This window comes from Ursus arctos, unplaced genomic scaffold, assembly GCF_023065955.2.
Source record: "Ursus arctos isolate Adak ecotype North America unplaced genomic scaffold, UrsArc2.0 scaffold_36, whole genome shotgun sequence".
Lineage (NCBI taxonomy): Eukaryota > Metazoa > Chordata > Mammalia > Carnivora > Ursidae > Ursus > Ursus arctos.
In genome coordinates, this window is record NW_026623050.1 from 16,397,224 (window position 1) to 16,423,730 (window position 26,507).

The 26,507-nt window shown below is 36.2% G+C and overlaps 1 protein-coding gene across 2 annotated transcripts in view; it reads left to right on the forward strand.

Moving 5' to 3' along the window:
- AP4E1 (adaptor related protein complex 4 subunit epsilon 1) overlaps nt 1-26,507 on the forward strand; it is a 66,915-nt gene that overhangs the window by 5,525 nt on the left and 34,883 nt on the right. For both annotated transcript variants that reach the window (XM_057306322.1, XM_026518468.4), the window contains exons 4-13: nt 3,532-3,605; nt 4,061-4,182; nt 9,278-9,437; nt 11,106-11,272; nt 14,274-14,347; nt 20,306-20,428; nt 20,731-20,840; nt 23,504-23,643; nt 25,338-25,450; nt 25,562-25,680. In XM_057306322.1, coding sequence (XP_057162305.1) covers nt 3,532-3,605; nt 4,061-4,182; nt 9,278-9,437; nt 11,106-11,272; nt 14,274-14,347; nt 20,306-20,428; nt 20,731-20,840; nt 23,504-23,643; nt 25,338-25,450; nt 25,562-25,680 — 1,202 coding nt within the window. The remainder of the gene's footprint in view (nt 1-3,531; nt 3,606-4,060; nt 4,183-9,277; nt 9,438-11,105; nt 11,273-14,273; nt 14,348-20,305; nt 20,429-20,730; nt 20,841-23,503; nt 23,644-25,337; nt 25,451-25,561; nt 25,681-26,507) is intronic.

The following is a 26,507-nucleotide window of genomic DNA, read 5'->3' on the forward strand; positions in this document are numbered from 1 at the left end:
GTGTAAAATGAATGATGGCAGCTATATAGTGTGTTTTTAGAACATTGCCTTATAATTTCCGAAGCTTTAGAAGAGAACACTTCAAAAACTCAAAGCCTGTAAGTGAAATCAATCTTACTGATCCATAGCATTTTGGAGTTATGGAGAAGATTAAAAATTGCCTGTGTTTGTGATAGTTAGATGACTGTATGTATTTGTCAAAACTCATTAAACCATAGACTTAAAAATGAGTGAATTTTCTTGTGTGTAAATTATACCTCAACAAAGCTGATTTTAAAGTTTGTCTGACCTCACCAGTTTAATGATCAAAAATGTTTCTTTATAGAATAAAAACTGAAATTCACTTGAATAATTTTAAATATACTGTTCTTAGTTTCATAAATGTTAGCTGTGAGGATTAGAGGTATCTTTTAAAAAATTTTGTCTCTTTAATCCTCCTTTAGGGCTAGTAGGAAATATCCTTTAAATTAAGGTCTTAAATATTTTATTCATATAGGTTCAGCTGTGTATCATAATCCAAGAAGGAAACACATTAGAGTAATATAGGAATACAACATGTTCTTTATTCAAAGGAGTTGATAGTGTCATGTTTTCAAGGATCAGCATTCTTCACAAATTATATTCACCTTTGTCAGATGATGGGATGCGGGAGGGAGGTATTTTGGTAAAGATTCTGAGATTAGGTGTACCCAGTATTCTATTTATTGAAACTCCACTCTTCGAGATTTATTGTATTCTTCCCTCCAAGGGGAATGTCCTCTGGCATCCTCTTCGCATTCCAAATCAAGTTTTAACTCTTCTGTGAGCACGTGGGTGGCTCTTACCACCTGTCATCTTTTGGTGTTGTCTTTTCATATATTAATGTTTTAGCTCTCGAACTAATTGTAAGATTCCTAAAGGCAAGGAAACTTGGTGCTATAATTCTGTACAGCTGTTGCTATGTAGTGCTTCTTAGACTTTCATGTAATTTTTTCATTTTCTATTTAATTTCATTTTAAAAATAGATGAAGTGTTACATTGTTCAAAAGGTAAGACCTTATAAAAAGGTATAATCAAAGAAGTCTCACTTTTATCTCTAGCCCCTCTTACCCAGTTTGTTCCTTATTCCCATAGGTAACTATTTTCATTAGTTTCTGATTAATCTTTCCATTGTTTCTTTTTGTAAAATAAGCAAATGCACTGGTGTACACTCAAATATTCTCTCTTACACAAAAGATAGCACAGCTGTACAGATTATTCTACACCTTGTTTTTACATCTTCATACTTTTATACAGTTGCATCATTTTCATTGGATGGATGGATAGGCTATAGTTTTTCAACCAGGTCTCTGTTGGTGGTCATATGGGTCATTTTTTATTTTTTTGCTCTTGTAAATAATGTTGCAGTGAATAACCTTGTACATGTGTTCTTCATAGTTATGGAAACTGATTTTAACAGAGACCTCGGAGTCATTTGTATTGAGGTTTATGATCTTAGGGAAATATTTTATTGCCATGTAGAGGGACATATATCTGTAGGTATCAGAAATTTTTTGTGTGCTTATGAGAAGTTGTTTTTTTTAAGATACCGTTTAAACCTTCCATATGTCTTCACTCTGGTACTATTGCCTCTTCAGCTTTTCTGAGATTTCTCAGACTAGCTTTGGTGCTTTTCTGATGGAGATGCTGTCTTATTTTTTATGTGAATATTGTTGAATAAATACTTTTCAGTACTTAAGTCAGGCATTATGTTAGGTGTTTTATCTTGTGAGATAGGAGAAAACTGAGGCTCAGAAAGGTTAAGTCACTTGTCCAAGGTCATACAGCTAATAAATGGTGGAGCCAGAATGTAAACCCATCTTTCTGTGAGTCAAAGCTTGTATTCTTATCTTATATATCACTCTTTTATATCAAACATATTCCATAATCATAGTCATTATTCTTTGTCTTCTGGAACCTTCTCATCTTGAGTCACCAAATATTCTGTCCCCTGTTTCCTGGGGGTCAAAAATAGTGAGGATATTTTTTGTAACAGATAGGATTAAGGTTTTGTTGAGATGGTCTTTGAATTTATTCATCTCCTACCTTGATATTGGTGACTTGGGTGTGGGTGATACCTTAGCTGATTACAGGAGTTCTCAGCAATCTGATAAGACATAATCTCTTTAAATGTTCCCTAGGGTTTTTCTCATCTCTTTCTTGCCCCTGGTTATACTCTTTTTTTCTTTCTCACATTTGCTGCTCCTATCTTCGGTAAAGATGTTGCAGGGGGTCATGCTTGCTACTTCTCTGCTGTTCTCAGCAGACACACACAGTATGTGGGTAATGATGGGGACAGTTAACATTAGAATCCCTAAAGAGGGGACTGAAAGAACTGAGAAGAATGGAAAACAATGAGAGTGGGAGTCAGGGAACAGGGCCTCAGTGTAGACTGTGTGGAGAGACAGGACAGCATAGGGATTAAAACTTGAGCTCAACTCCTGCTGGCTGGGTTTGAGTGCTGGTTCCACCATGCAATAGATACAGACTTTGTGCAGTTACCCTTTTTTGGCCTCACGTTCTTTTGGGGCATAATAATACTTCATAGAATTGTGAGGATTGAATGAGATGAGGCTTGTAATGTACTGATCCATAGTAACTGTCTAACACGTTATCAGTATGAAGGGGGACAAGAAAATGACATGGACGTTAAGCGTCTGCCTTCGGCTCAGGGCGTGATCCCGGGGTCCTGAGATCAAGCCCTGCATCGGGCTCCCTCCTCCGCTGGGAGCCTGCTTCTTCCTCTCCCACTCCCCCTGCTTGTGTACCCTCTCTTGCTGGCTGTTTCTCTCTGTGTCAAATAAATAAATAAAATCTTTAAAAAAGAATAAATAAAGAAAAAGAAAAGAAAATGACGTGGAGTGTCTAAGTCCATATACATGGCATTTGTCATAGTATTAATACGTTTTCTCAATCCTAAGATGTACTCTTTTATGTTTTAATATTGAAATAAAAATGCGTACATTTAATGTGGTAGACAGTGTTTCTTTCCTCAACAACTGTTATTTCTTCAGTAGTATATTTTCGTATTGAGGAAATAGGATGTTGTTTATGGCTTAATATATGATTTACGTCATATGGGTTGGTATTGGGTGGCTCATTCAATAATAACAAATAGCCAGTAACTCCCTAGTAGCTATAGTAGCTCTTAGTTTTTGAATAGTTGTATGTTTGGCTACAAGATAGAAAATAGTTTGATTGATTGTGTAGAGATATGCACAGAAGATAGAAGGCATATATTTCTTATGTCATTTATAGGACTTTAAGTTGGTATAGGTAGCCTCTTTTCCATTTCAGGTGTATCCTGTGTTACATAATTATGAAATATTTCAGGATAAAGAATGCCTGAAATCTTTTTTAGAACCTCATATTTTGCAATCTGTCTTTATAGTTACCTGTAGCTGTAATCTTTGACACTTACATTTTCAAATATATTATTGCTTTGTTTAATTTCTCGGGAAAAGTTCATTTTTTGGCAGGTAGTAACGAGACTTTCCCCCTCAAATTTTATAGGTTATTTGGCTGTTTCTTTATTTCTACATGAAAATCATGAACTGCTGCTTCTCCTTGTGAATACAGTTGTAAAGGTACAGTATTATATGTTGGTAAATATGAAGTCCTAAATTATTCTTCCAGGCATCTGACATTTCACCTCAATCATATTGAATTAGATATTGAATTAGATATTGAAATAGATATTTTCAGAAGAAGCCAGGCTTACAGAATGGGCTTAGAAAGATCTTTTGATGAATCAGTTTCTGAGTTTGTAAAATGAGGCTAATAATAGAACTTAATTAACCCAGTGGTAAGGGTTAAATGAAACATGCTCCTGCTGCTATTAGGGTTTCATTTGAAAGCAGATCTCCAGAATTTTAGTCAGATGCAGTTTTCCAGCTGTTGTCTTTTTTTCCAGGATCTGTTCTGAATGTACAAATTAATTATAAAGTTAGTAGAAAACTCTTACATAGGACCATTGCAGTGTTGAACTCACTAAGTTCCAGAATTTGCACTGAATGTTTTGTTTGCTTAATCATTACATTAGGACTTGCAAAGCACTAACCTGGTGGAAGTATGCATGGCTCTTACTATCGTCAGCCAGATTTTCCCTCGAGAAATGATTCCAGCTGTTCTTCCATTAATTGAAGATAAACTTCAACATTCTAAGTAAGTAAATTATTTTTGGATATGTGTCTATACTATTTCAAAACAAAAATTTATTAAAACTTTAACAAAAATTTATTATAACTATCAGGGTGGAGGATATCTTTGACTGCCAGATATAATGCAAAAATCCCTGATAGCATCATCCTTTATTTTATGTGGGTTCGAGAAAATGCCAGCAGCTTTCTAAAGTTAAACTGAGAGGCAGTGAGGTTTAGTGTCAGGAATCTGTGGCTTTCCTCCCAGTTCTACCACTAACCAGCAGTGGTCCTGTTTTTCCTTTGGCTATATGGGGTTGGTTGAAGCATGTTAGTTTTCACAGAGTTGTTTTGAAGATAAAGTGAAATAATGGAAAAAATCTAGCAGTGATTGAAGTGCTATGAATGCCATAACCAAACTGTAGCATTCAAATTCTGTTTTATAGCAGAATATATCCAGATAAACTTTAACTTGTAGTATTTTGCTAATCTTATCTTGTAAGATGCCTTAACTCTCCTTATCAGCTTGACTTACTTTTTCACCAATTTTTTTCATTTTAAAAGACTTTATTTAAGAGAGAGAGAACGAGAGTGAGAGCAAGAGAGCACAAGCAGGGTGAGGGGTAGAGGGAGAAGCAGGCTCTCCACTTCTCTAGGAATTGGGAAGAGAATCAACAATTCTAATATGTAAGAGGTAATTCTGCCTAGTAATATTAAATTGGGCAGGGAGCCCGATGTGGGGATTCGATCCTGGGACTCGGGGATCATGACCTGAGCTGAAGGCAGATGCCTAACCGACTGAGCCATCCAGGCGCCCCTGTTTTGTTTTGTTATTTCGTTCTTGTTCTGTTTTTGACCAAGCCCCCTAACTTCATAACCTTTAGAGCTAGGGAAGAGTTTGCAATCACTCTTTCCTTTTTTTTTTTTTTTTTTTTTGGTGATTACAGTATTTTAGTTATACATGCATTCTTAATATTTTTTGTTATTCATACAATATTTATTTTACATGTCTCTTTAAGCTAGTATTTTTAGTGTTCTGAGATTATAAAATGTCTTACGATTTGTATTCTTTCAGAAATTTTGGACCATGAATCTTCTGGCTAAAATGATAGCTTTTATCAAGAATTCTAGAATAACTTTGTAGGCTTTTCAAACTTGTTTAAATGTTTTATTTATGTCAGATCTGTGTTCAGAACAAATGATGACTATAGACAATTATTACTGAAAATAAAATAGTGTTTTTCTTAAATGATTACAGGTTGATCTGATCATAGCAGAACATTATTTTTATGTAATTTTTCCATACCCTCACTGTTTCATGGTAATCAAATACTGAGCCTTTGTATGAGATCCTTCTGAGAACTGAATTTTTTCTGTATTGCTTCCCATGTACTCTGATTTCAAATCCTGGCCTCTCGTGTCTTCCACCAGTTAGACTTTTTGAAACTCTGCTTCTGCCATTATGGCCATACCTAACTCCATGCAGAAGAACTTGAGTCAGAGCTATAGGTAGGCCAGTGGATGTCACAAAGAAGATGGTACTTGGACTTGACTTTTGAATTTCACCATGCCTCAATCCAGGTGTCCTGATGTCTTGTTAGTACCACCACAAAGGGCCAGGCCTGCGGATTCCTGAGCCTGTTGAGTGTTTGCATTCTTTCATCTCAGTTCATTTACCTACTCTCTCTTCAGAACTGAAATTGGTTAACACTCAATAGCAATACACTGAGATGTAGTTTACAGTCACCATAGTATTAATAATGTTAATGGCAAATCTGTTGTTAATCTGCTTTTGCTTTCTCTGTAAAACAATTTTTCCATCATGGCATAGTTTGTCTAGGAAGATAATGAGTTGCTTGTTAATGGAATTTAGAAGATGCTAAATTTGACATTTGTTAGGAATCTTATAAAAGGTATTCTTGAGTGGAACACAGGATTGTATTGAATAATTTCAATTTTGAAATCTATGATTTTAAGCAACAGAAATACGTATTAAGGAACCCTAAAAGTAAATACTTCACTTTTGTGACATTTGCTGCCGTTATGAGCACTGCCAGCATAGCCTGCAAATATGAAATATTTAGAAATAGGTATGAGTGAGAATAACAAGGAATATACTTCCTTGGAAATTACATTAGAATATAGGATAGCAACTTGTTATTTTTGCTTCTTATGTGCTAGACATTATCTGTTACAAATTAAGTGTAGATTAGTGTAAACTTCCCTCTTCGTTGTGTTTTTATTTTTATTTATTTATTTATTTTATTTTGCTGGTATACATTTATTAGGATAAAGATTTGAAAGCAGGTGCTCCTTTTAATATCTCATGATGAACATTCACATTGACAGGAGTATTGGACATTAGGACCTTGAATAAATTTCACATGATTTATTAAAGATTATTTAAGCTGTTTAAACTTTAGTGGTAGTTTGTTAATGTACAAAGTTTTGTCAGTTTTCACAGTTAAATCATCAGTGAAGATTTTTGTTTTTTTTTCAACTGAGGTGTAAGTTACATAGTAAAAATGTTTTATTTTGCTTAATTTTCGAGTAACTCTTAGATTCTCCTAAACTTTGAATTCTTTTTTTTTGCTTGTCTTGTCTTGTTTTATTTTTTTAAATTTTTTTTCATAATAATATTTTTATTATATTATGTTAGTCGCCATACAGTACATCCCTGGTTTTTGATGTAAAGTTCGATGATTCATTAGTTGCGTGTAACACCCAGTGCACCATGCAATACGTGACCTCCTTACCACCCATCACCAGCCTATCCCATTCCCCCACCCTCCTCCCCTCTGAAGCCCTCAGTTTGTTTCCCAGAGTCCATAGTCTCTCATGCTTCATTCCCCCTTCTGATTACCCCCCTTTCTTTATCCCTTTCTTCTCCTACCGATCTTCCTAGTTCTTATGTTCCATAGATGAGAGAAACCATATGATAATTGTCTTTCTCTGCGTGACTTATTTCACTTAGCATTATCTCCTCCAGTGCTGTCCATGTTGCAGCAAATGTTGAGAAATCGTTCTTTTTGATAGCTGAGTAATATTCCATTGTGTATATCGACCACATCTTCTTAATCCAGTCATCTGATGAAGGGCATCTCAGCTCCTTCCACAATTTAGCTATTGTGGACAGAGCTGCTATGAACATTGGGGTGCATATGGCCCTTCTCTTCACTACGTCTGTATCTTTGGGGTAAATACCCAGTAGTGCAATGGCTGGATCATAGGGTAGCTCAATTTTTAACTTTTTAAGGGACCTCCACACTGTTTTCCAGAGTGGCTGTACCAACTTGCATTCCCACCAACAATGTAGGAGGGATCGCCTTTCTCCACATCCTCTCCAACAATTGTTGTTTCTTGCCTTGTCAATTTTTGCCATTCTAACTGGCATAAGGTGGTATCTTAGTGTGGTTTTGATTTGAATTTCCCTGATGGCTAATGATTTTGAACATTTTTTCATGTGTCTGTTAGCCATTTGTATGTCTTCATTGGAAAAGTGTCTGTTCATATCTTCTGCCCATTTTATGATTTATTTGTTTCTCGTGTATCGAGTTTGAGAAGTTCTTTGTAGATCTTGGAATAGTCTTTTATCTGTAGTATCATTTGCAAATATATTCTCCCATTCCGTGGGCTGCCTCTTAGTTTTGAATAAGACACAAAAAGATGGAAAAATATTCCATGCTCATGGATCGGAAGAATTAATATAGTTAAAATGTCCATGCTACCCAGAGCAATCTACACTTTCAATGCTATCCCGATCAAAATACCAATGACATTTTTCAAAGAACTGGAATAAACAGCCTTTAAATTTGTGTGGAAGCAGAAAAGGCCCCGAATCACCAAGGAATTGTTGAAAAGGAAAAACAAAGCTGGCAGCATCACAATGCCGGATTTCGAGCTGTACTGCAAAGCTGTGATCACCAAGACAGCATGGTACTGGCACAAAAACAGACACATAGACCAATGGAACAGAATAGAGAACCCAGAAATGGACCCTCAGCTCTTTGGGCAACTAATCTTTGATAAAGCAGGAAAAAACATCCGGTGGAAAAAAGACAGTCTCTTCAATAAATGGTGCTGGGAAAATCGGACAGCTACATGCAAAAGAATGAAACTTGACCACTCTCTCACACCATACACAAAGATAAATCCCAAATGGACGAAAGACCTCGATGTGAGACAAGAATCCACCAAAATCCTAGAGGAGAGCATAGGCAGCATCGGCCACAGCAACCTTTTTCATGACATATCTCCAAAGGCAAGAGAAACAAAAGATAAAATGAACTTGTGGGACTTCATCAAGATAAAAAGCTTCTGCACAGCCAAGGAAACAGTCAAAAAAACTAAGTTTTTTTTTTTTTTAAGTTTTTATTTATTTGAGAGAGAGCAAGCATGAGTGGGGAGTGGGTGTGGGGGGGAGAGGCAGCGGGAGTAGCAGACTCCCCACTGAGCAGGGAGCCTGATGCGGGGCTCACGGGGCTCAATCCCAGGGCCCCGAGATCATGACCTGAGCTGAAGGCAAACGGTCAACCCACTGACCCACCCAGGTGCTCCTACCATCCCCTTCACTGGAATGACATTTTTGAAACATGAACTGGGCAAAGGGAAGAGTAACATCTTTTAATGTGAGTCTCCCTTTCTATTGCCCTGCCTCCCTGAAGTGTTTGGAATATACTTGCCCATGGTACAGAAAAAGAAATTTTAAAAGGTAGAATGTTAATGAGAATTTCAATATCAATAAAGAAACTGTTCAATATTACTAGGCAGAATTACCTCTTACAGATTAGAATTGTTGATTCTTTTCCCAGTTCCTAGAGAGATGGCTTTCAAAAATGGAATTAGGGAATTAAGGAGCTTATCTTCCTTGTTTGTTCTGGTTTCAAAAGTAATAAATACATGCTTGTTACTAAAAATTATGTAGCTAACGAAATATATAACGTGGGCAGTTAGTCTCTTGAGGTCTTACCTCTTGGAGATAACCACTTTATATAGTTTGGTGGATTAGAATAAAGAATAAGGTAATAGCTGATATTTTGAAATCGTCTCATCTACAGTCTTTTCAGACTAAATGCCTGACAAGTCAGATGGTTTGTTTAAATTTTATTTTTTATCTTTAGGGAGATCATACGAAGAAAAGCTGTTCTGGCATTATATAAATTCCATCTCATTGCTCCTAATCAAGTACAGCATATTCACATTAAGTTTCGGAAAGCACTTTGTGACAGAGATGTTGGGGTCATGGCTGCTTCTTTGCACATATACTTTAGGATGATTAAGGTGAGTTGGAAATGTCAGGAGGTACTTAGTAGTTGCCATTAGAAAAGTGTAATTATGGAATTAAAAGAAAACTCAGATTTTTCAGTAAAATGCTTAATTAATATTTCAAGTTTTTATTATTGACTATTTTTTATTATTGATTATTTAATAGTAATTTTTGCAAGTAGTTTGATAGCATGAGTTGTTGGCGTATTACAGAATTAGTCTCTCTTAAAGGACCAAGTTTTTTTAAGTTACTAAAGATGCATGGAAAAATGGTAGCTATAGAACGTGATTGAAATTTGCAGATTTGTGATTTTTCAAGCAGTGACTTTCTTTTAAATTTAAAAGAAATATATTTTATTTCTATATCAGAGAGAGAGAGCGCACACAAGTGGGGGAGGGACGTAGGGAGAAAGAGAAGCAGACTCCTCCCTGAGCGCGGAGCGTGACCCAGGGCCTGGTATGGGGCTCCATCCTTGGACTCTCAGATCATGACCTGAGCCAAAGGCAGACACTTAACCAACTGAGCCACCCAGGTGTCCGAAGCAGTGACTTTCTTTTATACAACTTCCTGAGATGTCTAACAGCTTATAGGAATGAAGAGAGTCAATGGAGGTTGTGCAAGGTATATAGACTACAGTGTTGACTCCTTACACTGATACTGTGTCAGATGAAAAGGGAAGGTTGAGTGGTATGGTAAAATTTTCTCAGTGGTGATACAGGTTTATACTAATTCAGCCCCAGTGTATTGCCTGAAACCCTTTGTATGTTTTATATATACGTGAGAGACTCCATGAGTATTATAAAACAAAATGGCATATGTTATCGAATTCAGTTTACAATTACAGAATTGAAGATTGTCTTCATTTTTATGCATTGTGCTCCAAAATAGATTGGTATAAATCGATATTTGATGTTAAATCTTATTTTTCCTCTAATGTTCACTAAACTTTGAAAGAGCTGTTATTTCCCTTCTAAAAATATGTCCTTAATAATGAAATAAAAATTACAATGAAGAATCTGATGTTTACTTTGAGGAATGTGTATGTAATTTCCCCAGTCCAAGAGATTAGTAGATGGATAATCAAAGCACACTCATTCAGAAACACAAGTATGTTTAAATACTATGGTGTTAGTTAATTTTTAAAAGACAGATGCACTGATTTGGGGAGGTTTGAATGTTTGAGGAGTCTTGACTGTGCTGGGTGCTCTTCCACCCAGAGCACATTTAGATCGTTTACGTGAGAAGTCTTTTTTGCAGACAAAGTTCAGAGATTGCACACGGGCCTTGATTTTCATCAAAAGTAGAAATAATGCTGTCCCTTTTCAGTATGCCAGTTCTTTTCCCTTTTCGATTTAATTGCTGATATTGGCTAGTAAAATTCTATATAAGATGTAATTATAAGAATTTATGAAATGTGATTAAGATTCTGTGTGGGGACAAGTAGCTATTGGTGGAAGCTTTTTGGGGGATGATTCAGCTTTGGATCAGGTAGCCAAGGGAGTTTCATCAAGGAAGAAATCAAACTAATTAGATTAGAGTACTGTTTATTAAATGTGCACATGAAACTTCTAACTGAACATATACTAAGTTAGATTCTGTATGGCATTTCAACCAGGTCTATTTAATATTTGATAAGACATTATTATTAACAGAACATTTTCTGTTTTGTTTTTTGGGTATAGGAGAATTCATCTGGATATAAAGACTTGACGGGGAGTTTTGTAACAATATTGAAGCAAGTAGTTGGAGGAAAGCTCCCAGTAGATTTCAATTACCACAGTGTGCCAGCGCCATGGATACAAATCCAGCTCTTGAGAATACTAGGTCTTCTAGGAAAAGATGATCAAAGGTAAACTAATTCTAAGTAAATTTGATACCCTGATAGCCCTTCACCTAGAAGTTTCATAAGTCAGATTCTCCCAGTGTTTAATTGGCTTAATAATGATAAATAAACTACCGTAAGAAATACATAACAGGTTGCTAGGATAATCCTAGCTCTCTGCTTATCTAAATCCTGCTCATATGGAAAGGGACCTTTGAGGCTCCATATCTTTCATGAAGCCTTCTTAATCATTCTAGTTTAGGGATCGAGAAACTTTTTGTAAAGGGCCAGACAATAAATATTTTAAGCTTTGTGGGCTGTATGTTGTCTGTTGCAGCCATTCAAGCCTGTTGTTGCATAGCTTAAAAGCTGCCATAGACAATATGTAAATGAATGAACATTTCTGTGTTCCAAAAAAACTTTCTATGGACATTAAACTTGAGTTTCATATAATCTTTTTTGTTGTGAAATATTATTCTTTTGATTTTTTTCCCCCCAATCATTTAAAAATGTAAAAACCATTCTTATCCTGCAGCCATACAAAAGCAAACATCCAGCTAGGACAGGCCCGCAGACTATAGTTTGCTGACTCTTGCTCTGGTTGGGTGTGAGTGCTTCATCTTAATTCATTTGTCTGAGTTACTCTTTTAGCCAGTACTTCATATTAAACTTTTTATGGGTGTCTTTTCAATTATATATATTTTTTGTAACTTTTTATTTTGCCATGGTTTTCAAACTTATAGAAGAGTTCCAAGAACAGTATGAGAAGCTTCCTTATACCCTTTACCTACAGACATCATTTATTTGCATTTGTTAATTGTTCTTTCTCACTCTCTATATATGTGCATGTGTGCGCACATATTTTAAAATTTTTTTCCTGAACTGTTCAAGAGCAAGTCCAACTAGATTTTAGTTCCCTTGAGAGCAAGGACCATAGCTTGAGTCCTTAATGTGTTTCTGTCCTAAGAAAATATTTGCTAAAAAAAAAAAATTTTGCTGATCAGTGTTTTGACTTTATGAGAGGTGGTTCTCCTCCATGCAGTGGGGTACCTTCTAATTCTTTAGCCTGGCTTTACAAAGGGATTGTCTTCTAGGCTCTTGCTCTTAGTAATGCCTTGTCAGTGTCATGTCAGTGTTCATCTGTTTGCAAGCTCCTAATGAGAGCTAATTGGACTATATCACTCCTGGTATTGCCATGTTATTTTTTATGTGTTTCTGAATCTCAATGCCTGATCGAAACCTAAGTAAAAAAACCTGGAGGTGACGAGAGTAGATACGCACATTAGAAATGTTTGTCCTAATTTTATTTTATATAATCCAGCCTGTCCTTTTGTGTAGCTCTAGTTGGAGTTCACTGGAATTCTGTTTTAAAATCACGAATATCATGGTAATGCAACCAGACCTCGCTGGTCTAAAAAGATCCAGTGACCATATGTTGTCATGAAGTAACTTTGGAGGCATTTAGTGAGTTTACTAAATTCATTAAGTCAGTATCTTTCTTCTTTCGAACTTTATGGATGAATTTGGGGAATATGTACAATTACAAAGAATATGTACAAAGAGAGTGCTTACCTCCAGAGAGCTCAGTTGAACAGAATTAGGCTCAATGAAATGAATAAAGAGTGGAACTCTTATGATGTTGTGGAACATTAGAATATTTTCTCCTTTGTTGTCCCAACTCTGAGATTTCACGTTAACACAAATTTTGTATTTCTCAAGACATGCTTAGCTTAGTGTGCAAAGTAAAAATGTCATTTTATAACAGGTTCTAATGTATTTAATTAAAAGAGCTAATTTACTGTAAAAGTCTTCTTATATTTATATTCTTTTATATCGTTTGAATATTTTCTTGTGTTTTATAGCATTCTTCGTCTTAGGTTATTAATGTTCTTGATCATGTCTGCAAATGTTTCCACATTTTCATGTGGTTAATTATGACTCTTATGCCAGACATTGGCTTTTAAAATTGAGAAACTAGACTGTAATCTAGGTGTAGTATTACCAAATTTGGGGCAGGGGAGGGAGTAATGTCTGCTTTGTGGTTATTGGCTGGAAAAAGTGCTTACACAATAAAATGAGGGATTTTAGAATATGGTTCAGGATTCTCACTGGATAGTTACACTTTAGTCAAGACAGAACAAAAGCACATGGACTTCAAATTAAATTTTACAGCTGTGTATTTGGAAAAAAGAAATTTTCTGAAAAAGATATAGCGTACATCATGTGTTATTTGTGTAGCCTCGTATGATTTTGATCTGTTTGTTTTACAGTGAAGTTTCTCTGCAAGACTACTCTGTGTATTGTATGTTGATGGTAGTTTTTTTTCTATTAGTGCTTTTTGAATTTATAAAACATAGACAGAAATGCCAGTTGAGAAGCCATAGTTTCACACTGACCTCTTGCGGAGGATTTTTCTAGGTTTGGAGGCAGAGTGCTCTACAAAGCACTGCATTTTCTTACAGTATCTACCTCAGTCCAGTTACTGTAACTGTAATCAGTAACCGTGAAGACATAGGAATGGTAGAAACCCATTTCACAAAACGTAATTTATATTTAATGTGAATGAAAGTTACAATTTTTTTTCCAGAGAACTTGGTGCTGTTCAAAGAAAGTATTTGAATATTTTTAAAAAACTATATGGTTACTGTCTGGAATAATCTGGATGTGTGAGGTATTACTGTAGTAACTTGAAGCAGGTAGCTTATTTTATTATAAATGAAATTATGAAAGGTAGTGTGTTCAACCAAACAAAAGCCTGATTCATAGACTAGGTACAGGTAGAGGAAAGAGTTGATTGACTTATGGTTATCTCTCCCTTGACTAGTCAGCTTTGATAAAGCAGGAAATTAAACTCATGAAAAAGAGCAAATGGAATCTTGAAGAAGTGAAATTCCCATAACTTCATAAAATGAATTTCTTTCACTTCTTTTCTGTAGATCCTCAGTTTTAAAGAGAGAGAAGTTTGAAAAACTGTTTTATTGAGTTATAATACTATAATTCTACTGCAAATAAAATATCTTTTAAACAGGACAAGTGAATTAATGTATGATGTTCTTGATGAATCCTTACGAAGAGCCGAGTTAAATCACAATGTCACATATGGTAGGTAACATGTAAATGCTACTCTAATGATTAACAGTGTTTTTCAGGATTGTAGCAAAATGTGTGTTAGAATACTGTAAATTCCAAAAGAATTCTGTGTGTTAATTTTTAAGATGGTTCTTTGGGTTATTATTTTTCAATGCAAGCATTAGATAACTAATAGAAATAATTTGAAATTACGGCATTGTTTTAAATGTTGACCTAAGTTCATTATTAAAATTATCTCTCTTTTCTAAATATTTTATTTTTTAATAGAAATTGTTTTTCTATTGAAATTGTTTTCTATTCACTAAGCATCTAATTGACTGTGAAGGGGTGAACTATTAGTTCTTTATTGATTAGTTTGAAAAAGCTCACTAAAGAAATTGGGCTATTTGGAAATATTCAGAAGCAAAGTAAAACAGCTTGAATTTTGCGTGCTCTGGAGAAGAGCAGTAAAGAGACATTGAGAGATTAACTCAGATGAGAAGTCATTTCTTAATCTAGTAAAGTACTGTGAAATAGGGAGGAAGATCATTACTTGTTCTTTCAGTCAGTGATAAGCTGTGAATCTTTAAGGACAATGATTGTAGAAACATAGGGTGGACTAGAGGGCAGAAATTGCACCAGTTTAACTGTAAGCAAAAGTGCTTGACAAAGATGAAGTAGGAATAAGAAGAAAGGATTGCATGTGTAAGACTAGTACGGGCGTGATAATGTAGATGATAGTGAATTGAAATGGTAAATTTTAAAGGATAGATTTATGTTTTGCATGTATAAATGGTAATTAAGGCAATAAAAGTGATTTATTCATTTGTTCAACCAGTATTTATTGAAGGCTTACAAAACAAAAACTTGATTTGTAAACTAGGGAGAGATTGAGAAAAGAGTTGATTGATTTATTTCTCCATGATGAGTCCGGGAGATTAAAGGAAAATGAGGTAGACACAGTCCCTGCCCTTATGAGTGTATAGCATAATGATCAGTTGATACTCTCCAGGATCCTGCTGTCTAATGAGAAGAGTCAGGCCAGAGGTAAGGATGGTCCTTACTGACACAGGTGGTTTGGCTAGGAACTGTCAGAAGATCCAGAAAAGTGTGAGAGTCTTTGCAGGCAGCCAAGTTAAAAAGTTTTGAGATATAATTAGCGTGTAGGATGAATTTAAAAGGCTCTCAAGGAATTCTGTTTAGAATTAGTCAAGGATCTGCTTTTCTTTTTCTTACAGAAAGTTTTTGTTTTTGTTTTTTTGGTAATTGACATTTCAGCTTTAATTTTATTTTTTTGAATAGGTAATGTATGCACATGGTTCAAAATTCAAAAGGTACACACAAAGGTATACAGTGAACAGTAAGTGTCTCTTTGACCCTTACCACCCACCACCCAGTTCCCCTTCTTAGAGATAGCCACTGTTACCCGTTCCTTTGATTTGGAGAATGCTGTATACCTGAGGAAATATTTTTTAATGTTCTCCGCTAGGGCACCTTTCCTTTATTGTGATTTCTGGGACCAACACCATCAGTTCATTTCTTTGTAGGCTGTCAGTCCAGTGTTCACCTTGACATGGAAACCTTATTGTTTGTTTCCTTTATTAATCTTTCCATTGTTAGGCTCCCCCCCCTTTTTGTATTGATATGGTTTATAACTTACAGTGATTTTATCAATGGTAGACTGTTCTCTAGTAGTGCTAACATAAATATTTTATTGCTTAAGAATGTGAATTTTAAATTATGAACTTCATAAGGGAAGAGACTGTGTCTACCCAGTATCTGGCACTGGGTTAATCAATGAGTAATATGTTTTAATTGAATTAAAGGAAAAGAAGATTACTTTTATCAGTTATCGGATTGGATTTTAGTCTTTATACTTTCTAAACCATATTTTTATGACAGTTTTATTATTACAACTTACCTTAATGTTAAATCAAGACATAAAGCACATCATAGACATTTATTGACTACTGTTATGTACCAGGCATTGTACAAAGTGATATAGAGCATATGAAGAAGTGTAAAATACAGTCTTTGCCTTCAAGGAATTTACAGTATAATGGGAGAAATAGCTTATATATGAAAGCATAGTACCAGTATAAGGTAGAATGCTAAGAGGGTGGTGCGGGGAATAAATATTACAGGAGTCCAGAGGTGGTAGAGATCACTGTGGGCCTGAGGCCACACATAAGGATTTACTGATGTAATGGAGCCCTGAAAGGTAGGTAGGATTCAGATAGCCAGAAGGGAAGTCTAGGCGGTCTAGGCAGAGGGAACATGAGAGAGAAGGTGCAGAAGTGGGGATGTTTAAAACTGTTTCAGAGCATATTGACTTACCACAGCCTGCATGGACCGTTCATAGTGGGAGCAGTGGAAAGGCCATATTTTAGAGGTCCTCTCGCGGGAGCCAAATGGATTTGGACTTTATACTGTATAAATCCAGAGATATGGAAGATTTTTAGGCAGGGTACTAGTAAGCTGTTTAATAAATTGGGAGATTATATAAAATGGAGTACAAGGAACAGAACCATCAAAAGTAGATAGACGTGCATTTCCCTGTTTTTCCCACTTAGTGGATATTATATGTAAAATTAACATATGACTGAAAGGTGGAGAAATGAAGGTAGACTGGTTAGGGACCTTGGGATGCAAGGAACAACACCACGGTGAGTACCCTGGGTTTTCTTTTTGCCTCATAGTCCCCAAACTGGGTACTGGAGAGCCAGCAACCTGGAAATGCTGATGGGCGCAGACAAAAATGCCCCAAGAAAAAAGCCTGCTGTCTAGCCAAAGGACTGACAAGAAAAGGGCAAAGTAGCAAGATAGAAAACTTTTAGACAGTAGCCTCTCTCCCAGCCAAGCATCATACACAACAAATTATATCATGGCAGAAAAGACTAAGTGGAAAGCCAAGAATTCCACCTCACCAGGTGTAACCAGCTTCCCAACCCTCCACTGGACTCCTGGTGGAGAAGCCCAAGAGAAGAGCCAGAATTTCATTCCTGCCAGGTGTTGAGGAGGGGCACACCCTCCTCATGATGTGGGAAGCCTGGATTTCACATATTTAAGAATAGGGGGTTAACAAAGTACCTCTCCCCTCTTTGCTGGGGTGGTGTTAGAGAAGCCTAGTGGAGAGTTGGAGCCTTCACCACTGGTCAGGGATACTCAGGCCACCCCAGTGGTGTCAGTGGAGGCCATGTAGGGAGTACTAATGAAGTAATGCCCCTTCCTTTCCCAAGCAGGATAGTATCAGCAGATGTTCCCATCCCCCACCCAGAAGGAACAAGGATCCCTTGCTTCTCCCAAGTATCAAAGGAGAACCTGGGCTTCCACTCGCATAGGGTAGTACCCACATCTCCCTGCCAGAGTCGGATCAGTAGATAGAGATTTACTTCATATGAAAGTGAAGTCTAGTTTGAAGGATATGGTATGAGTGGAACTTCAAATTTTGTGCATAATCCAACCCAAAATACCTATGATAAAACCACAGTGTCAGGAATGTTAGAATGTTATTAACTTTTAATTTGATAATTTTTACTTGATGATATTTTGGTTAGGACGTGGGTTGCTCTAGAAGAGAAAATAAAACTTCACATTGTGTTTTTATGTTTAGAAATCCTCAGAAGCACTTTTTTTGAAACCACTGTAGAGGGGAGACAGCAGGGTGGCTGCTATTTCATTTTGTAGACTTATACTCAGATTTTTGTAGAGCTGAGGAATAAAAGGACTTTGTTCCAGTGGAAAAATAATTAACCTGTTAAATTCTTTTTCAGCTCATTTATGCCTAAGTTGACTAATAAGTGCAATTTTCTAACTATTAATTTTACCTGTACTAGCTTTCCAGAAATCTTAATAAGCATCTAAAAAAGTTTAGGTGAGTAATGAGAACCTTTTGTAGTAACACAGATAGCAGAAGAGTTCTGACTGGCAGGGATCTGTAAAGGAAACCATGTCAATTACAGTAGAAAATGGAGCATCATTATTTTTTTTCAAAGATTTTTATTTATTTAAGAGAGAGCGAGAGCACATGAGTGGAGGGGAGGGGCAGATGGAGAGGGAGAAATAGGCTTTCCACTGAGCAGGGAGCCCAATGTGGGGCTCAATCCCAGGATGGAGGTATCATGACCTGACCCGAAGGCAGACGCTTAACTGACTGAGCCACCCAGGTGCTCTGGAGCAGCATTATTTTTAATCTTACTTAGGACTGGCCTGTAAGTTCAGGGTTTGGCAAACTTTTTCTCAGAAGGGGGCCAGGTGGTAAATATTTTAGGCTTTGTAGGTAACATAGGTTTCTGTCATAAATTCTCCTTTGTTTTTTCACAACCTTAATTTTTAAAATTTATTTATATTTTTTTATTTTTTTAAGGATTTTGTTTATTTTAGAGATAGTGCGAGTGGGAGGGAGGGGTGAGGAGCTGAGGGGAAGGGGGAAGGAGTGGAAGGGGGAAAGAATCTCAGGCAGACTCTCCACTGAGCAGGGAGCCTGACGTGGGGCTCGATCTCAAGACCCTGAGCTCATGACCTGAGCCAAAACCAAGAGTCAGATACCCAACTGACTGAGCCACCTATGCGCCCCTTTTTCACAACCTTTAAAAAATGTAATTGTACACCTGAGACTAATATAAGTTATATATCAGTTATATCTCAGTAAAAAAATGTAAAAATTATTCTTAGTTCACAGGCTTGCAAAAGTAGAGCAAGGGCTGGATTTAGTAGCGATTTATCCACTTCTGCCTTAGTTGGTAGTCACTTGACCAAGCCTTTCTTTGTTTAGTTCATGAACTCATAAAGTCTCTTTTTTTCATAGCATAGAGTAAGGACATTTTACAGCACAACATCTGAATATACAGAGTCTTTTTTTAGATTTAATTACTTTGTAAGTTTTTCTTTAAAGTCCATTCCCTTCTTAAAGAGAAATTTATATTTCTGATTTATTTTCTTTCTCTCTCCATAGAAAAGGTTTGTATAAAGCTTTTTACACAAAATTTAGGTGTGAATCAATTGATAGGCAACTTAGCAGTGTAAACATAGCTAGTTGAATACTCAAGATCTGTCTTGTACACAAAAAAGTATCCGATTGTTTTTTTAGGCTTTTGGAAATGGAGAAGTGGTCCTATCAAGGACACTTGGATATGCTTCAACTTGTAGTAGAACTGTTAAGTCTGCTGATTCTATGTCTCCCTTGTCATCGCTGTGATTCCACAGCACGTGCCAGACGTAGTGATAGTTCACTGGATCTTCTTTACCGTGGCAAGGCTCCAGCTCCTTGACTCAGGCTCTTCAAAAGAGTTTGAAAAAAATTTTAGTGTCAACTTTGATCATCTATCAGATTTATCAGATCTTTATGTTAGAAAATCAAATTTGGACACTATCAAGATGTTCAGTTGATGGTTCTATGTTCTTTGAGGTTGGCTTTAAAGAACTGACTTGAGGATTTTCATGAAGTGGTCCTACTTTGAAATGAATGCTATAGCATTCTAAAATGATTATATTAAAATAAACTTACATATATTGTTTCTGTGTATAAGTGGTAGAAACTGCCTAAAAACAAATTATTTTAAAGTATTCAAGGAGTGTTGGAAATATCTGTTTGTATAGGAATAATGAACACATTACCTATGTGTCCATTAGAATGTGAACTCCTTAAGGGCAGGGGTTTTTGTCTTTTTTCCCCACTGCTGTATCCATACTATTACAACAATGCCTGGCACATAGGAGGTGTTCAGTAAATACTTGTTTCGTGAATTAATTCATCATTTTTATCTATTAATATATAGATAATTCTCTTTAGATTGTGCTGTGGTAACATAATCCTAATTACTCTAAGCCTGAAAACAACAAGGTTCCTATCTTTGAACATTTTCCATAAATAAGATTTTTTACTAAAACTGACCTTTAATTAGTTTGTTTTGTTGTGAATTCTATACAAGTATGTTCCTTTATTATGCCTTAACGTGATCCCTGATATTTTATATTTTCTTTCTATTCTAGCTATTCTGTTTGAATGTGTACATACAGTTTATTCTATTTATCCTAAATCAGAATTACTTGAGAAGGCGGCCAAGTGCATTGGAAAATTTGTTCTGTCACCTAAAATAAATCTCAAATATTTAGGTAAGATGATTAGATAATTTTTAAAAAAGATTTTACTTATTTATTAGAGAGAGAGAGAGCACGTGCGTGCATGCACACGTGAATGGGGAGGGGCAGAGCAGGGGGAGAGAGAATCTCAAGCAGACTCCCTGCTGAGGGTGGAGCCTGATACAGGGCACAATCTCATGACCCTTAGATCATGACTGAGTCACCCAAATGCCCCAAGTTGATTAGATAATTTTGACAGAAATTACAAAGAGAGCTCTTGAAATTTGCTGGTTATTTGTTTCCAGTCAGTTGTATAACTTAATCTTTGTTTCTAGGACTGAAGGCTCTTACCTATGTTATCCAACAGGATCCCACTCTGGCTCTTCAGCACCAGATGACAATAATTGAATGCTTAGACCATCCTGATCCCATTATTAAAAGAGAGGTAAACTGTTATTTTGAATAGCGTATGCAGAGTGTTAGAACTTCTAAACTTTTTTTTGGTATTATGAAGAGAATAGAGTAGTGGGCATTGTGTATGTGTATATGTATAGACACAGACATGTATTTTAACTTTTGAGTATATTTTATTCTTTCTACTGAAATTTAAGGAGCTTTTCTAAAAAGGCCTTGTGTCAGTATCCTCACAAATGGATTTAAACTATGAGTTGGAGGATCTGGGTTCAGTTACTTGTATGGATTCATTAATATCTTTTTGGTCCAAGAGAAGAATTGAATTCTGTTTCCAGGTCTTTCTGTTAACACAACTTAAAGTGTAATTTATGACTATTAATATTTGTTCATATTCTCCTTAACATCTGTAAAGTAGGCTAATGCATTCTTTATTAACTATGTAGGAATTTTGAAAGAATTAGTAAAAATATCCCCAAAATGATTTGAACTGCTTGGAAGGAAAGTTGTATAATTTACTTAATTTTTTTCAACTTTTTCCTTTTGTAGAATAGTTTCAGTGTCCACTTGAGTGTCCATATAAGTATTTCTGTTAATTTTCATGAAAGAAATTACTCTGTACCTTCATTTAAAATGGTATATGGGACCTATGAGTAGATATTTTTATTTTTTATTTAAAAAATAATAAAGTTAATTTATTGAACATCTAAATTACTTAAAAGCAATGAGTGAAAATAGCTTATTGAAAGAACACTATTTCATTAAGCAATTATAACTTTAAAAGATAAGTTTATACATTTTGAATTTTAAAAAGGTGCTTTTTTTTTTTTAAGATTTATTTATTTGATAGCGAGCAGGAAAGCATAAGCAGGGGGAGTGGCAGAGGAAGAAGGAGAAGCAGGTTCCCCACTGAGCAGAGAGTCCGATGTGGGGCTCCATCCCAGGACCCCGGGATCATGACCTGAGCTGAAGGCAGTTGCTTAACCAACTGAGCCACCCAGGTGCCCCTAAAAGGTGCTATTTTGAAACAAACGTATTTTTGAGAAATTGTCATCTACATAAATATATATATATATATATATATTTTTTTTTTTTTATGAGAGAGAGAGCAGAAAAGGGGGGGGCATAGGGAGAGGGAGAGACAGAAACTTAAGCAGGCATGGAGCCTGGGGTGAGGCTTGATCTCAGAATCCAGAGTTGGACGCTTAACTGAGTGAGTCACCCAGGTGTCCCATATTTTTTCTTTTTGCATTCATATTTTTAATCTTCCCAAAATTGTTACCTGCCTCAAATGAATCTGGGAAGTTTATAGATATACTAATTCCTATGTGTGGGCATCCCAGAAAAATGATAAGACACCAAAGGACAATAACTAATAATTATATGGCTCTTCCACTTTGAACAGACATAGAGCAAGTGTTTTCTTTGTGTGATTGGCTACCAAATTGAACAGAGTTGACTTAGGTACACTTTTCTTATTGCTATATTTAATTTGGAGGCTCTCATTTAAAAATGAGAGTCAAAGGGAAAATAAAATTATCATGTCTGACCTGTTTAAAATTATCAAGTCTGATCTGTTTGTCTTTTACCTGTAGTGAGAAAAGTAGTTTGAATTCTTTGGGGGAAGGTATTGAATATCAGTGGTGCCCCAAGAAGGCACTGCAGTACTGTTTCTTTGGGTGCCACTGTCACATCTAACCTCTATAAGTAATTGCATATCAAGAACTTTGGTCCCTGGGTATGAAGTAGCCTGTTGCTTCGAACTGGGATTCCCTTTCACTGGTTTTATTACCTTTCTTTCTTACAGGGAGAAAGAAGACAAGAAGGAGCTAGCATAAAAGACCTCTAGCCATGCAGTTCCTAATACCATATCCCATGCAGTTCTGGAAATGCTAAATTGCATGGTCTTAGAGTAGGAAATAAATTGGGTGTAAATTATCTAAAAATATATAATGTATACTTCAGAGTCTACAAGGAGCATGTCTGAGACAGCTAGATAAATTGAAAACTATTGATAGGGGGACCTGTGTTTTTGTAGATTTTAAATGGAGCTAAAGATTAACTGAAACAGGTATCTTTTGTACTTGAAATCCTGGCTGTAAAGATTGAAAAATTATAAAGAGCGCTAAAGGTATTTTGAACAAGTTTGACAAATACGATATATGGAAATTCTTTTGCAGCTAATGTTGTTGATCCTAAAATACCAGTAAATGATACCTTCTCAGTACCGCCCTTGGTCTCATACTGATTTCTGGGAGTTACAATATTTTTAGAACCTTAATGTAGGTCCTCAGAAAGTCCAGCCAAATGGGAGCTTACCATGGTACTGGTTTTCCTTCATCTTACTTGAAGAAGTAAGAGGTATGTTCCTGAGCACTGTGAAAGTAGCTCTAACATGGTTTTTCCTTGCTGCCTGAGATTCTGATAGGGCTTGTAAGGCTTTGAAGCACTTGAGCCACCAGCCTTTGTCTGTTGAGAGGCCATTTGCCCTCAGCTGACAAACCCACTGAAGGGCTGTTTTCTATTGTTTGGGTAGTGTGGAAAATATAGTTTGCAAGACTGGATTTTTGTATGTGTATGTATGTGTGTATATACACATGCACAGACAGGCATAAGTAATACAGGTTTAAGTAGCTGTTCTATTTTAAGAAAATAGATTATAAACCCTTTAATTTTTTATTCCTCTTTCTTAAATAGACTCTGGAACTTCTTTACAGAATTACTAATGCACAAAATATAACAGTGATTGTCCAGAAAATGCTTGAATATTTACATCAGAGCAAAGAAGAATATATTATCGTCAATTTGGTTGGCAAAATAGCTGAGCTTGCTGAGAAATATCCTTTGTTTGGACCATGAGTCATGAATACCTTTAGTTACACAGTGACTTTAGAATGATTGGTTTAGGTATGGTCACTTGCAAGTTGAGTTCAGAGATACAGCGATAATTTTTCCCATACCTGATATTTAAGCCTTTCTTATCAAAAACAGGAATTTGTGTAGGCTTCTTAGTGGATAGTCTTTTTCCTGGTTCTTTTCATTTGATTGGTCAGGATTTTTTAAAATATTTATTTAATTATTAGAGAGAGAATGGGGAGAGGGGCAGAGGGAGAGAATCTCAGGCAGACTTGCCACTGAGCGGGAAGCCCAACGTGGGCCTGATCTCAAGACCCATGAGATCATGACCTGGGCTGAAATCAAGTGTCAGATGCTCAACCGACTGAGCCACCCAGGTTCCCCTCAATTGGTCAGTATTATGAGCATAAAGATACAGGAACCTCTGCCTGATTCCTCTTTCAGCGCCGCTTCATCTTTTTTTTTTTTTTTTTTAAGATTTTATTTATTTATTTGCGAGAGAGAGAGCACAAGCCGGGGTGGGGGGTGAAGAGGCAGAAGGAGAGGGAGAAGCAGACTTCCGGCTGAGCAGGGAGCCCAGTGCAGGACTCGATCCCAGGACTCTGGGGTCATGACCTGAGCTGAAGACATACGCTTAACTGCCTGAGCCATCCGTGTGCCCCAGTGCCTCCTTATCTTTGACTTTACTTCACACTTAGTTTCCTTTCTGGTAAAAGTTCTTGTTCTGCAAGGGGGCCTTGGGAGTAGGGATCAGCATGCTAAAATTTATCCTTTCCACTGTTTATACTGGAAATTGTCACAGTAAGGTGGTTGGGAACTCCATTCGCATGTCACTTTTCTTATTTATTTATTTATCTATCTATTTATTTATTTTTTAAAGATTTTAAAAGATTTTATTTATTTTTTTGACAGAGAGACAGCCAGCGAGAGAGGGAATAGAAGCAGAGGGAATGTGGAGAGGAAGAAGCAGGCTTCCTGCTGAGCAGGGAGCCTGATGCTGGGCTCGATCCCAGGACCCTGGGATCATCCCCTGAGCCAAAGGCAGACGCTTAATAACTGAGCCACCCAGGCGCCCCGACATTTGCTTTTTAAAAGTTAGAGTAACTTTGTAGGTCACAAGGAGATCCTATTCTTTTTAAGATGTCTTATTTAAATCTAAGAGTAAACGCACAGTGTTAAGACAGTTGTCTTGGAAATAGCTTAAGAATAGTTTCGTGCTAGCCAGTGCTATAGCTGTAGCCAGCGGAATGATAGAATTTTAGAACTTTAGAATTTTAGAAGTGGAACAGATTAGAAAAGAGGTTAAACAGTTTGTTCAAGTAGACACACCACATTTAAGCCTCTTTGAAGTGTAGATCATTTTCCATTTTTTGTCCTTAGTCAGCTGGAACATTTCATTAAGTTATTTCACACTTATTTATTGGATGCTTAGTTATGTACAAGGAACAGTGCTAGATGAAGCAACATGAACTTAGTTTATTAAGCTTATTAAATAAGCTTTTACTGAGCACCTATTTTACATAAAACTGGAGTATAGAATAATTTATTGGAAGAGGTTAAGAGAAAAATGACAAAGTAGGATGGGTTGGGGGTTATTCTTCACAAGGTTGATGCAGAAAAGATAATTTTAATAAGTGGCATTTGGAAGTATACTTGTTCTTAACACTGTGGACACATATGCCCCTGATAATGCTTGGTTTATTCAGACAATGAATGCTGTGTTTTCAGTGGGAGGAGATGTCATGCATCCTGATATTCCCAATAACTTTATGAGACTGCTTGCGGAAGGTTAGTAAATTACTGCATTCTGTAAAATAGAGATCCAACAATTAACTGTTTTATTACAGAGTCCTTAGAGAATTTAGTGGAAGTTAAAATGATGTATCCATTTCTTTGTAGGTTTTGATGATGAAACAGAAGATCGACAATTAAGGCTTTATGCAGTTCAGTCTTATCTCACTTTACTAGATGTGGAAAATGTGTTCTATCCACAGAAATTTCTTCAAGTTATGAGTTGGGTGAGCAAAGTACATTAGATCATATGTATTTATAACATTATTTTTTATAAAACCAAATACTAACGATATATTTCCTTCAGAAGTCATTCAGTTCTACTCTGCTGACTCCTTCAGCTGTCAATTTCTTTCCCAGATCCCAAGATCTGAATCTTGACTGGTGAAGGATCCACTTCCAAGCACATGTGGTTGTTGGAAGAAATCAGTTTGTTGCAGCTATAGGACTGAGGGTTTGAGGTTTAGACTGTTGACTGTAGGCTACCCTTAGCTTCTAGAGCTGCCTTTAGTTTCTTGCATGTGGACCTCCCGACATGCCTCCTTGCTTTATCAAAGCCAGCAAAGGAGATCATCTCTTTGTAAGATGAAGGTCAATGAAGGTCACATTTTATGTAATACAATCATAGGTAATTGCATGCATACTGTCACTCTGTGTATTTTTTGGTGTGCATATGGGTGAGTTTCTTTAGGGGGAGATTTGGTGAAGTACAACTACTGGATCATAGGATATACATATTTTAATATTTTATACTTTGGCCAAATGTTAGCATGTTAACTTAAATTTTACCCAGATTTTTAAGAATTTTTTTTCCTCAAATATGGGAAAGTTGAAAGACTAGTAGAATAAATACCTCTATACTTTTCATCTAGATTCCCAGTTAATATTTTTAACTACTTTTGCTTTACTGCATCTGTTATGTAGAGCTACCTATGTACAGTGTGTTTTGCGGAGTTATTTACAATAGACTTGCAGACATCATGACACTCCATAAAAAAATTCAGTGTGGATCTTCTAAGATTGACATTGTCCTGTCATAGAACCATTATCATAC